This window comes from Mastigoproctus giganteus, chromosome 7 (assembly GCF_048544385.1).
Source record: "Mastigoproctus giganteus isolate SK-2022 chromosome 7, ASM4854438v1, whole genome shotgun sequence".
NCBI classification, from domain to species: Eukaryota; Metazoa; Arthropoda; class Arachnida; order Uropygi; family Thelyphonidae; genus Mastigoproctus; species Mastigoproctus giganteus.
The window spans coordinates 26116989-26132367 of record NC_143581.1 but is presented as its reverse complement, the minus strand read 5'-3'; the positions used below and the strand labels follow the sequence as shown (position 1 = coordinate 26132367).

At 34.5% G+C, this 15379-nt stretch overlaps 1 protein-coding gene across 1 annotated transcript in view; it reads right to left on the bottom strand.

The window, feature by feature from the left end:
- LOC150082701 (guanine nucleotide-binding protein G(o) subunit alpha) overlaps nt 1-14712 on the bottom strand; it is a 154012-nt gene extending 139300 nt beyond the window's left edge. Inside the window, exons 1-2 of the mRNA XM_090377573.1 lie at nt 13912-14712; nt 13552-13594 (exon numbers count right to left, since the gene is read on the bottom strand). Of these exons, the coding sequence (XP_090233699.1) occupies nt 13552-13594; nt 13912-14029 (161 nt within the window). The 5' untranslated portion in view covers nt 14030-14712. The remainder of the gene's footprint in view (nt 1-13551; nt 13595-13911) is intronic.
- Nucleotides 14713-15379: the final 667 nt, after the last annotated feature.

The following is a 15379-nucleotide window of genomic DNA, read 5'->3' as shown; positions in this document are numbered from 1 at the left end:
AGAATTCAAACGAGGGAGAGAGCCTGGAAGATGATCCACGCCGTGGAAGACCTGCAACGTCCATCACTTCAGAAGTTGTTGACAGTGTGCATAATCTGATGATAAGTGATTGACGAATGACAGTTCGGTATATGCACTGCCAGGGTCTTGGGAACCTCATCTGAACGTATGTACCACATAATAACAGAAATTCTCGTTACGAAAATGTATCAGCTCGATGTGTCCAAAAGTTGTTGACAGCATATCTAAAACGCACAAGAGTTGTCAAGTGAACATTTGCATCGTTTTCAAGATGATACAGCAAATTTCCTTGCCAGGTTTGCGACTATGGACGAGACCTGGGTTCATTACGTTCAGCCAAAGACAAAGGAGAAGTTGAAACAGTGGAAAGACTGCTCTTCTCCCCTCCAAAGCCAAGTCGATTATTTCTGCTGGCAAGGTAATAGCAACGATTTTTTGGGATGCTGCTGGAATGTTGCTTGTGAATTACCTAGTTCCTAGTAGATTATCTACAGATAGTCATAGAAACATATTATGCAGACCTTGTGAGGTGTTTTCATGAAAATATCAAACACAAACCCGAAGAAAACTCAGCAAATGAGTCTTTTTCCACCAGGATAACGCGCTTGCTCATATGTGTTATTGAAGCATCGGTGGCAAAATGTTGGAAAATAACATGTCACCAGACTCCTCTAATAAACCCTTCATAGTTAGGCCATGAATTTTTCAAACGCCCCTCGTAATGTTTTTTTTTTTATTTCTTTTTATCAATACTCGTATTTAAATGGTTTGAGAAAACTCTGCAATGATGCCATTTATTTGGCATCTACTGTATAAAACAGCGATCTACTGTAAATTTTTTCCTCCTAGAGGATGGATGAACTATGACGTCATCGGGTTAAGCATTCACCATTACTCAAAAAAAGTGACAAAATTCAATTTTAACTCGAACTCACTTAATAATTAAGTTAAATAAATAATGTTTATAATCCGGGAAGAGCTAATATTGAATAAGTAAAACTTTTTTGTCCAAATGAATGCAAACACTAACATACGAAACCGCATCCTTAGCATGTTATTCAAAGATGTCTTAAACATTTCAAGAGCCCTGTTTTGTGTTTATATAACTGTGTAATCAAAACACTTAAATATAACGCATAGTTAAAAACTGTTTATAGTCAAGGTGCGACATTTAAGGAAATAGTTTCAAATTCACAACGACAGAGGAGACTTCATAAATGAAGAATGTCTATGAATTTCAGAAGTCAGTACACGTGTTGGAAAATGGAGTCTTACTTTACAGTCGTCGTGAGGAAGACCTCAATCTTTACCCTTTGAAGCCTATTTATTACTCCGAAGTCTTTTGGCTGAGAGCCAGCTTTCATCCGGAGTCGTGAATTCGCAAGTGATGCAGTGTTTGCGAATGGCGCGTGCAGTGGGCTCAGCTGAAGAACGGGATCAGAGTTCTAAGTTAGAGCTAAGGATAAAAGCTGAACGAACGACTTGGAGAAAGTAATCAAATACAAAACTTCAGTCTATGTTCTTTCTTATATTAGCAGTCCCGTTAAATGACATCTTTAATTCATCACTTCCATCATGTAAGTGCACTTACTGTGCAAACATTTTGCGTGACTGTGGGTAGTCTTTAAATAAAGAAGAAAATTTAAGCAATTTATTTATACCATGTTTTCGAATTAATTCAATCAATGGTGGAACGATGAAAAATCCTTCAAAAACTATCTTCGTTATTTTTGGAGATGGTTTAAGGATTTATGGCATTTTTTTGGGGGTATTTTAATAAATAATAAATTCGATTCTAAGTTTGGAATAGTACATAAGGAGAGGCGGTACTTAAAAACACTGCTATTGGATGAGCTGAAAAAAAAAAAAATGGCAACTCGAATAAAGACAGCTGACTATGAAAATATCTTTATTATTTAAATAATCACGAATTTCATTATTAATTCATTAAACAAAGGCGGATCACAAATCATGAAAGAAAACCGATAGTTTAGTATTCAGTGATAGCCTAAATTGAATGTGAAAGTTGTTCTAATTTTATATCCTACATTACACTGCTGCCTTTAATATACACTGAGAGGCCATTTTATTGAATACACCTAGGCTTTTCATAAAATTGAGCGCTCCTGCAGTAACACCATCACGTGTTCATACAATAAAATATAAAACAGGTGGGCAGATAAGTAGGGATGCTGCATGTGTGCAGTTCAGTGTAAAATACGAACGATTTAAGTGACTCTGAGTGGCATGGATACACTGCAGCTTCAGGGCTGCAGTGTATCCACAAGACCAGAATTGCACAGAACTGGTTCCAGGAACCTGAGAACGAATACAACCTGCTACTTTGACCTCCCCATTCACCAAGATCTTAATCCAATGGAGCACTTCGGAGCAGAGAGCCGCAACGATCCAATTTGTAACAACTGTAGGACGCAAATGAGTCAACGTGGACCATCATCCCTATGGCACGCTTTCGTCACCTTGTGCAGTTTATACCAAGACGAATCTAGGCTGTTCTGAGGTCTAAAGGCACACCTAAGTTTTTAAAACGTATTTTAAAAGCATGTGCAAAAAATTTGGGATGTATTTTAGGATTAAAATGAAAAAGTCAGATACACATGTTTGATTCTGAAAAAGGTTACAGAGCTATGGCTTTTTGAATTTTTGAAAATGACTACGAACTTTTAGATGGTATATTTTAGTAAAATGCAAATAAGAATGTGTAGACATAAACCTAGTAAAACGTTTGCGTTTCCAAACCCGTTCATGTATGAACAAGTACACACTTCTGATTCTGAACAATCCATACCTGTTAAGAATTGGACACGTTTATCTGATTTTTTTCTTATTTTGTGACCTAGAATACCCTAGAATTTGTGCACATACTTTTTAAACACCGTATATACCATAAGGTCGAAGCTAAGGCCATAAAGCGTCGGTATGCTATAACTATAAATTGCTTATTCCACTGGAGGTTTGCTACTTTCAAAGTGAAAAACCTGAGTTTCCGGGAGAAATATTCATGACTACATTATGACAAACCCTGAAAAAGAGAGAAGTTGTTTTAGTTTTCGAGAACCTATCCTCTACTTCCTGTGGTACGAAGAAGCTTTAGTTATATTTCAGTTGAATTAAATGCATATTTTTATACACATTTATTTCACCGTGATTGACATAACAAATAAGTTGAAAAAACTTCAAGGAAGTAATCAAATATAAGACTTCAGTTTATATAATAAGGTTATTTAAACGTGAAATTTTCAGATCGCTGGAAAACTTAGGTTTCCAGAAAGTGCCAATATTTTGAGGTCCACATAATATTCGCAGTGCGTAGTAGGTCCAGAACAATAGTCATATCTCATTTATTCTTCACGTGTTCTGATTATTGATTGCTGTACGTCTCTAGAGACGAACGTCTTTCCTTCTTAAGGTATAATAGTTTAAAGGGACGTGGGTTGTGTTATTTTGAATTATCGCATAGGCAACTCGAGCCACGGGTTTTAGTGATGCTAACGCTTGCTCTCTAAAGGACTCTTTGCAGTATAAAATAATATATATATATATATATATATATATATATATATATAGAAACAAACCTGGCATTTTGATCTGAAAGTGATAACTCGAATCCACTTAACAGTTATTGACTACATTGAAACTCCAATCATTTTAAATGGATGGAAATAGCAGCAGTTACTAATAAAAATAATACCATCCCACTGGTTCACCGTATTTAACTGCATCGATCGACGAACTGGATGAAAGTTTAATAGAGAAAAATACGAACTTGCAGTTATAACAGAAAAAAGAAGCCAAAGAAGAGGCGAAGGGATGAAAATAATTTTAAAAGACATTTACAAGCAGTAAGCATCAGAAATGCGACACTAAGCCTTCATTAGAAATAAAGAGAAATGATTTAAAATTTAACATTATAAATATTCATCATAAAAAGGGAAAAAAATTGAAAAGTACCGAGGAAATCTCTCGCGAAGCCTTGGTTTTGTTTCGTCAGAAACAAAACAAAACAATGAAAAATTTTAAGTTTCAGAAATATTAAACAAATTAAAGGAGTGTTTTTTTTTTTTTTTTTTTTTTTGAAATCGATAATTTGAATGGAAATGTTTTTGCAATATTCCAATTGCTTCAAATATAAGAAAGTTTGGAGAACTGTGTTATTGGAATAAGATTATACAATCATAATAATCTAAAAACTGCGAATACATTCTGAAAGCATCTTTACAATCCGAAACTAAAAAAACGAGAAGGAAAGTATATCAACGAGACTATAACCACAGATATAAAGATAACTGAGATGGCAATGCATGTTATTTATTCATCTTTAAATAAAGAATTGTTATTAATTAATTATGTATTATTATTTAGACAATTAAGTCTAGGAGTTGGCTTTCAAAATTTCAAATGAATAAAAACAGAAACAGTTCAAAATTAATTACTAGGCAATTAATTTCGAACTGTTTCAGGCAGGTTCCACGTGCAACATTGGGAGAAATTCCAACTATCATGAAAAAATAACCCTGGAAATTCCTCTGGAATGGTTAACCACAGCATAAGGAGCTTTATAGAGAATTTCTCCGGCCTATGATGGGAATCGACTCTCGTAGACCTTTTACAAAATGGGCTGAAAGACTGACTGACATTGTACTGCGAGGGAAGTGAGATAGAAAAGGGGTCATATCAGATTATTATATTTACCCAATAGTTAATTAGATAAATATCAGAAATACACTGTCAAAACTGCTTAATGCTACCAATATTACTTAATATTTACTATTAATATTATAATAACTAAATTATGTGAGAGCCTTTTTCATTATCCGCCAAAAAAGGAGAAATTTTTCTATCATTCATCCCTTCCCAGTCACCAAACAGTGGTACTCCAGTTCCGTTTTAACTTTATTGCCTCGCCAACTATGGCAGGTAAATCATTCCAATGACCAACAAAGTGTGCCCGAAAGAAAACTTCATTAGACCCATCCTTCTGTTAACCCCAAAAATTTGTATTTGCGTCCCCCTGATTCTTCTCTCTTCTACTAGCGTAAATATACCTCCCTCGTTCAGTTTACTGATTCCTCTCAGGTCTAATGCCTCTTCCACCAAAAACGTCTAGTTGTTAAGTTTTACAATTCGCAACAATTAAACACTTTTCCATATGGACATTGATTAGCAATCCTTACTAATCTGATTGTTCTGTCCTTTGAACCCTTCCTAGAAGTTTTATGTTATTTTCAAGTATGGGTCCTCAGATCTGAACATAAATTCTAAATGCGGTCTCACCATTGTCTTGTAAATAAACAGTGACATCGTTTTCCCTACTTGGAAAGGCGCCTCCGTAGCCAGGTGGGCAGGAGCAGTAGTGCGTAGCACACTCTTCTTGATTAGACCGGGGTTCGAGCCCGTGACCACCAAATACGGAAAGGTCAGGGAATGACCACCGCATATCTCCGGAGCAATATGACCTTAGTTGCTAATGCTCCTAAAAACCAAAATAACAACCTACTTTGGGAAGGTCTTGTATATCACAAACAGAACATTATGTTCTTTCCTGTTTACACTACATGAAAAATTTCAAATCTGACTGAATCGTAACCCCCAAGTTTTTCGTCCTAAATTACTTTACCTCCCCCCCCCCCCAACTCTACTCTTGGATTTCCGTTCCCTAGGTACAAAACCTCACATTTTGAAGGATTAAACTTCAGTTTCCATTTTTGATACCATTTATACAACTGATCTAGGTCATTTGGAGGAAAATAGCCTGGTTCTGGTCGTTATCCATCCTTCCTACCTTTAAATCATCAGCACGCTTTGATAAATTTCCCTGCACCCCCTCATTAGTATCATTAAGAAAATAAGACACACCAACAGATCCCTTAGGGACTCCACTTTCTATACTGATCCACCCTGAGGTATGCCCATTATGTTCCTTGATCCAATGAAGGATCTCCAGTTTATATAACAACCTTTCATGAGAAACCGTATCAAAAGTTTTACTGAAGTCAAGATAAATAATGTCGAATTTATTTTCTTGCATCGAACTGTTTTATGACTTCGTCATAATAATTAACTAGATTAGTCAGCCAAGCTTCCCCTTCACGAACTTAAGCTGTGATCCATTAAGGATACTATTCCTGTCTAGATGGCTCTGTAGTTAAGGATACAATAACTGTACGCATAAATTATAAGTTCGCAGTTTTGGGGGGGAAGAATGCAATAATTGATTTTCATAACATAAGAAAATATGGATCGCTTAGGGAATATGGGTGAAATAGAAGAAGAATCTTGACGAGAAAAAAGAAACTTTCATATTATGGCCGCCACCCAAGAACCCATTCAACTGATCATGATTATTATGTCCATAAATTACGTGTATTCTCTGGTCTATTTGCCTGCTTTGCTGGACAAAAACTCGAGTTGCCCGGGGAAAAGTGGATAAAACCTTACTCTCCACGCCTGAGCCACAGAGTACAAAAAGCCCATAAAAGTTCCACGCGTCACTAGCTGGATTCGAACCGGGACTTTTTTATCCAGTGTGAGGAAGGACGCTGATTATAATCACTGTGCTACCACACGTAAGAAGTGGAAGTGGTGACTTAATCTTAAGAAGAGTAGAGACATAATTATGCTTCGTCTATTATGAGAACCTGTTATATAATAGGGTCATGCATGTTAGTCTTCAGTTGTACTCCGTGAGCAATTGAGACTGGTTGTGGTTTATGGTTTATTATCTTTCTTTTTTTTTCAAAATATGGTTTTTCCAACAATCAGTATGGAAAAATAATACCACTGCGGCTACAAGAATTCACTGAAGAATATTTGTTTCCTTAGGGATAATTCAGAGCAAAATCAATAAGTCCATATATAAAGAAACGATGAAACATGCTCCATTACCGCTACTTTGGTTGCCCAACTGGGAGATCAAGCCAGAAGTTGGCACCTTGACAGAAAATAAAGAATTTTCGCTAGCTGTTCCCATGATATGGCACTAACTAACTAGCCATTATGAAACCTGCTATTTTTCGAGGAACAGCAGAAATAAAACAAATATCCAAACAATGCTTCGGCAATGAAGCAAATCCCGCATGAATATTTTCTTACTCCAACCACCAAGTAATTGGAAAGAATGTTTCATTTTCGATACAGAAGAAGACGAAATGAAAGATCAAAATCACATTCCACAGGGTAGAATGTCAGCTAATTGAACAAAGTGAGTCTAATAATCTGGTATGTACTTTAATCTGTGAAATCATTATTGGTGTTAACACAACGAGAATAGACCTTTCTTGTTGAAGGCAACAGAACATTTTCCGTATTTTGAAAGAGAAATTAAAAACTATCAACATTTTGTGGGCAGCATTTCGTCTCCGTACACTAACATATTAATGGAATGATGAAGAACTGGGACTTGAACATAAGTCTAAAGAATGATGATTATATTCATTGGTTTATATAAAATAAGCTAAAAGTTTTATTACGTAAAGGAAACACAAAGCCTTCAATACCTACAGCCCATTCTGGTGGAACGAAGAAAGAGGGTATGACCCAAATATTTAGTGCAATCAAATATAACGAACATCAGTGGTAATTATTGTGGTGGTTTTAAGGTCATAGCTTTTAGTTAGCGTATAGAGTGGATTTACCAAATATTGCTTTTTCCTCGATTTGTACGATAAAACTGTCATATTTAAGGCACTGAACTGATAACGTGATGGTTTTAGCTATTTAAAGGAAAAAAATTCCATAATTAAGTGATGCACTTCCCAAAGAACCTTTGGTGGACCGAAAATTATTACACCAATACACGCAGGAAACTTCTTAGTTTAGAACAAAAACTTATTTCCATTCAGTTGGCTGTATGGCAGAATTTTTAAGTTCCTTAAGACATACCTTCACAATATAACCAATATCTCAAGAATTTCTGACGAGATTTCGGAAGACAAAAACAAAATTTTAATTCATTCTAAAAGACCTTCCTCAATTCACCATAAAATTATTATAGCCGAAGACAAGTACACACCCAATTTAAAGAGAATACCCTCACGCCTCGTGGCCTTGGTTCCCATTGCGCAAAAAATTAGCTAACAAACGTTATTAACAGATATAAGTTAAACGAGGGGGCTGCTTCTTCGGTTGAATTATGTCAGCTTAAATTTAAAACAAAATTTTGGCAACATTTTAAATAAACAAAAAGAATTGTAAAGAAAGAAATTTTAAGGACAATCACGATATAAAATATAAATGAAATATAAAAGATGAATAAAATAGGCAAACATATACTAAAGACGTATAAACTAAATTGTTCTAAACAGAAGAATTCAGCTAATATTTTTGAAATTTTCTAAAAAGACTGCTTTCTTAGTTTAAAATAACTGAGTTTAATGGTATTCGACTATTAATATTTGAGTTTAGTATTAATATTATCCACTGAATGTCTACTATATCATATCATATAAGAATTTAAGCGCACCTTTATAAGTTCTAAAATTGTTTTATAATCTATAAAACAGCAAGGTGAAATATGGATTTCTTAATTCTAAATAAAATAGAATTTTCTTCAGAAATAATGTACGAATTTACTGTTCGTGGGTGAAAACTGAATATTTCATACACTGTGAGATTTTAATTATTCAAGCAACTAATATTAATTAAGATAAATTTAATTTTTGCAACCATTACCTGAAACTCATCTCTTGCCTTGTGTAAAAGTTTACAGGAAAATAACCATTCCATTATTCAACAGAAAATACGAAATACAGCAAAATAAACATTCTCATTTTACCTAACACTAAAAAAAAACACTAATTAACAAGCGTCTTCTGTAAACATTAGAAATTCAGCGCCCTCTGATTTCACAGATGGAATAATAAAATAATAATAAATTACAGAAGATAACATTAAAAATTCAGCGCCCTCTGATTTCAGAGATAGGATAATAAAATAATAATAAATTATAGCAGAATATAAAAATACAGAAATTAAAAAACCTCATTTTACGTAATCGTAAAAAAAAAACTAATTAATATAAAGTGTCATTTAAAGTATCTGCTGAAAACAGCGCTCTCTGTTTTCACAAATGAAATAATAAAATAATAATAAATTGCAATAGAATATATAAATTATAGCAAATTTTAGAAAAGTTGGAAAAATTGCTGTATCATTTAATCCATAAATTATATTCTTCGAAGAATTCGTATAATAGATAAATAATTTAGAATATTCTAAGAGATATTAGCTAGCACAGATTTTTTTCGTATCATTCATTATAATTCTATCGACATAATTACTCATATACGGAGGGATTTCTGCATATATCGAAAGCAACTGGGAAACCAAACAGGCTAAAATAACCTGAACCCTTATTTTTCATTTCTGCTGTCAGTAAATAAATAAATAATAAATAAAATAACAAAATAGCATCCATTATGGAATTGTAAGAAATGAACACTACAGCAGTATGGATCGTACTATAATTAAAGAATGGAACGTAGTTGGTTGTTTATAATAAGCAAAAAATCCCGTATTAAATAAATTAAAAATATATAACTTATGCATAACAAAATTTAAACTACAGCTGCAGAGTTAACGGTTAAGGTTCCGCCCAAGTTACATAAGTACTCAAGGACACAGAGTCCAATTTACTACTTCAAGTAGGAATTATCAGTGAATTGCCGTTGGCGACAGAAAACATCCAATCTATTGCTGTTGTCAGATTACGACTAACGTATGCACTCTTGTTAGACATACTGTACAGACAAGTTGCTGGACCGTTCTCTCAACCTCGGGTGTTGAGTGTTTGCGTCGGGGAAGCCTTACATGACCTGTGACAGTCGATTTGCTACGCTGATCTGCACCTCCTACAGATAAGGAACGTTTATCTACTAATAAACGTGTCAAATATCTCCTATGAAGGGTACCTTAATTCTCTCCCTCTATTAAAGTACTTCCGTTTTGCTGTAGTGGTAATAATAGAAATTTTCTCTCTCTCTTGAATTAATGAAGTTCTTTTTTGCTACAGTAATTTTAGAAGAAAGACTACCCACAATATGCATTTTTATTCAAAAAATTAGAGCACTGCTTTGATAGATCACTAGTATAATTAAAAATGTTAAATGAACAACAGTCAGTATTTTCAAAAATCAAGGTTTAAAAATCTCGATTTTTAGTTAATATACTTCTATTGATAGCAAATCAATAATTGTTCTTAATAAATATATAAAGAAAATTGCAATACAAATTGGCCAATAGACATTGAAATCCTAATGGGAGACCAGCAAATAATATATATATTATTAAAATCGTCTAAGAAGGTCGAAGACCTACATGGTATTTAGAAGTGAAGTAAAAGCTATAAAATGTTATTGGAAAAACAAATCCGCTTTAAGAAAAATCATTGGTTGGAATATCACGAAAACAAGTTACGCAAGATGATTAAAACCGTAGAAATTGTATAAAAATAGAAAAACATTACTTAATAGTAGATAATTAGAAGGTAATTAAAACAAACTGATTAAGAAATAAAAGAATGTCTGACATCACTCGTTTCTTATGGAAATTTTAAAGTATGAATATATCTGAAGTGAAGTTATTTGGACGGCGACAAAATCAGCTTAAACTCCATAATATTCAAAGTAACCAATTAGCTACACGATTCACTCATATGAGAACTTAAGGATAAAGATAATCACTTATTTTTCTTTACGCACTTTAATGGTTATTCAGATTGAAATGTAGCGCTCACAGTGTTGATTTGGGCAGATAGAAGAAATAATAACAATGACCGTTCAAAATATTTAGAAAAGTGTATGGTGATACAAAAAATATTCATAAAAAGGCAAAGTATTGAACATTTTCTTGAAAACATTTCTCCTCATGAAAATAAATACACTGTTTCAAAAAACAATAAACAACAGAATAAAATAATAAAAATCTCACAGCAGATGAACAGAACGTTTTCATAACAGAAAGTAAATTGTTCATTAAACAATTTATTTTTTTATTAAAAAAGATAAAATGAAACCTATAAATTAGCCTACAGAGAAATAATATTTTTCGAGTGTACTTTTATTTCTCATCTTCCAGATAAATAATACAGATAACTCTGTTTTATTACTGGTAGCTATAAGTACTAGTGTAACGCTGTCAAAATGTGGAATAGTGTAATTAATTAAATAAACATTTGAGACCAAAGGATTTAATACGTTCCCTTTAATGGAACCTAAACCTATTTTACTCTAAGTTATCTTACTATTGTAATAAAGTAGTCTCAACATATAAACGTTTGTCGTTTTTTTATAAAGCCCTCCACTGTACATGTGGATGGCTTTATAAAAATTTGTACATGTAATGTGAACATTTTAATGTATTTTATATTATATTTACATTTTAATGCTCATGAAATATTTGGTCCAAATAAATTTGGTATTTATTATTAATATTTTTGTTATATCATCATCATTATTTTACTAGTAAAACTACACGTCATTGGCTGTTTCGAATATATAATTACACCAAATAAAAAGGTAATATTTGTCAGCGTATTATTGTAATATATAATAAGTAAGAGTACAATAAAAATACATAACATAAAACCTTATACTATACATTTTTGTTTGAGTATTAATTTTATAGATGTTTGTTTAAAAATATAATTTAAATAAGCAGAAAGTTATCATAAGATCTAACTTCGAAATACAGAAAAATACTAATAATTACTTAAATATAAGATAATTAACACTGGAGCAGAATTTATGGATTAAATAAGCATACATTAACTCCTGTAATTCGCAGTGTATCAAAATATATTTCCTATAATAATAAAAATATATATATATATATATATATATATGTATATAATGAATACTGCACAATTCCTAAACCTGGCAGATTTAAAACTAACTTAAAAGACTCAAATTACAAGTTAAATAAAAAATCTAGCGCAGTCTGTATTCAAGTACTACAGAGTTAAGATCTATATATGAAAGTATTTGGTTTGCTTTCAGTCCTAGTAAAGCAGAAAGACATATTGGTCTTGTTGTGATCTTTGATTTTCTCAATATATGGATTTAATGGCATCTTAGATATCATTATACGATTAATACAATATTAAGTATATAACGAATAGAGCTCGGAAGGTTTCTATTTTAGAAATTTGTAATGAAAATTAACATTTTAAAATACAGATATGAAATAAATGATGAGCAATACAATAATAAATAAATGGACAATGAATAAACTTGTTTCATTAGGCAGGAAATGTCGCTTAAGGTTTATGAAAATGGACAAGAAAAGCCAGAATAAGCTTAAATGAAAACAATAAATACTTATTATGACAATGTCATGTAAAACTGGGATATCTCCACCACAATTTATAAAACTATTAAGGAACATAAGAAAACAGTGAAGAGAGATAAAACAGAAAGCACATGCTTAGGAAATGCAACTCATGATTTCAACAGTGAAATTTTAAGTGGAATCCAATATTTCTATACTCCAAAAATCTCTAAGTTCAATGTAAATTTAAGGATTTTTTATCCCACCTTGGTGGTGGCGATATTCAAATAATACACTTTGAAAGAGAAATATCTCATCTACTCTTAATTTTATTAAAGTACATATGCTATATTTGCGTTCGAAATTGGCACACTGAATCAAATACTATTTTAAAATGCACTTTAAAATTTCAATCATTGTTCAGTGGGCTATACTTCTGAGAGAAAAGTTGTATATGTTAAATATGCATTCCTAAGGCATATTCAAATATTCCAAAACAAGTATCACATGATATCTCCTATACACTAAGAGTAATAGTGTTCATTCATTAAACGATATGGGTACCGAATTTTTATCACTGTTGCTTCTTGCTGAACTGAAGAGCCGAATTAATAGCATCTTGAGAGATGCATGTTTTATACATTAAAACTATACGCTACAACTGTATGCTTTCCGTACACCCAGCTCCGCTTTGCCGGCAAGCCATACTTGCGCGTGGCCCGGCAAAATGGCGACCAATGCTGCGTCTATCGATTTCCTATTTCGCAAAAGGGGAAACGGGAGAGTTGGTTGTGTGCAAGTAATCGTATTCAAATAAGAAATCCAGAGTTAGCTAAGAATGGAAAGAGAAAATTCAATTCTTTTAATAGATTTGAAAAATAGGTTGCATCGGACATCCAAATCAATGCGATGCTACTGTACGAAGTCAATGGCTTCATCCAGGAGAGTAAACTGAGACTGACACTTCATGCGAGATGTCTTTAGGCGCATGTGACACTCATTAAAGTAACAGGATGTTATGTAATACCTGAAGATGTGGGCAATCATCAAAGGTGGAGACGATAGAACGTGTAGCCCGGTGCAAAATTAATTTGTTCGCTATCTGTCTGTGCGCGTATCCGTGTGTATGTGCAATGATGGCCACACCCATTTGACATGGCGGCCTCGATAGCTTGGTCAAGGCCTGCGTAAAACAGATAAACACTACTTAATTCTAAAATAAATGCGAGAAAGAAGAATGCTTACTTCATTTGTTTCACTATGGTGCTTTTTCCAGATTCTCCGGCACCTGCAAAGGAACACAGAAACAGATGAGAAAAGGGTAAACATTGTAAATGCCGGTAACACCGGTAGAGACGCCATGATTTTTGTAAAGGGGAGGGGAAAGAGAGGGGGGATGTAGGGACATGCCAAAAGCTTTCAGCACGTTCCTTAATGTCAACTGCCAGTAAAGAAACACATTTAAAATGTACGAAGAATATCCTGGACACACTGGTCGCTTGCAGCGATTTGAATCGGTGGAGGGATAGATGGAGACTTAGAGCAGCGTACCGTAGCAGTGGTAACACTAAATATGGCGAAGGAAAGTGAAGCGAGTGTACTTACCCAGTAGCAGAAGTTTGATATCCTTTGCAGCTTGTATTCCATCTTCTTTGAGATTCTTCTCAATCTGCTTGCTTCTGGCCAAAGCGGCCCTTTCTTCGGCACTCATGGCACAGCCCATTGCTGCGACAGAACAGGCTGCTTTCCCGTGCTCACTGCCGTCACACTCCGCACAACTGGACACAAGAGGGGGGAATCCTTAAACAACAGACGACAGTGGCTGCACCTTCGTAAAATCAGGATCCACACGTCCACACTTTGTCTGCAGGCCTATACAATCCTCACTAGAATGGGAAAGAATCCTTGTGTGTTGTGGGTACAGAATGTTTTTTTTCTTGTTTTTGATTCCCCCCACAAGGAACGCTGTCACAGAGCCACTGCTTGCCAAGCCGACCACACTGCACAAGGCTATGATAAAGAGAAGTAGTCGCGATTGGCTTCGACCAATCACCACTCAGAACAGCGTCCCCAGTTTACGGTTGCCATAGTTCCGCATCATGAAGACTCACGGGTTGATGACGTCAAGATGCCGCCATTTTGTGTTAGTTTAAAAATGCCACAGCGAGGGTTGTCAAAGTCACGTCGTCCTGTGTTTTAGAAACCTGTCGACAGGGGAAGGCTCCGGCACTTCCTACTTAGAAATGCGGCAGTAATTACGCACTTACAAGGGGGAGATCTGGTGGCACGGGTTATATTACGCGTTCTAAGTGCCCTCCGACGAATGCTGGGCGACGGTTAAAGCGTGTCTGCCGCACACACTGTCCGTCGATAGCTATGGACTGACTTGCCACACGGGGCTACGGCGGCTTTGTTAGTCTATCCAACGCTACACTACCGCCACGCCTAACATCTGCTCCTTACTGCGTGAAATAAACGCACGAGCCACTGCCACGCACTCTTGAGTAACGGTGTTATTTACAGTACGGGGAAGATTAAGGTGGGCCGTCCCTTATGACGAAATGATCACAAATGATTAAAAAGGGAAAAACATATTACATAAGAACACAGATAGCGGATACATGGTTGACGTATGTAAACACAGGGGCGGGACACAAAAATAGAAACCCTTAACCGGAAACATTTAATAGGCTTCAAAATTCATCTGGGATAGAATGACTTAGGATATTTCAGAGGGTGTTGTGATGGTTAACAACGACTCTGAACTGAATTTTATAAACACTAGTGAATGTTTTATGCTCTTCAAAGACGTTGAAAAGAAGGGTTCCAAATAAGTTGTTAAAACTTCAAAGAATTCACTTCTTAACCATAAATGTTTGTAAAAGTGATGTAAAATGTTTACTTGATTTGGTAACACCATCTTCATCTCGATAAGGAAGTTTTGCGTTGAAAGAAATCGGTCACCAATATCTCCAAATTCTATTTTTTATTTCTTTGCTTGGTATTCAGCCAATTCTTGGTTAAATGACTGCACCCGTTTCTGCAACTCTAAATAATTCATGCAAATTGTCCT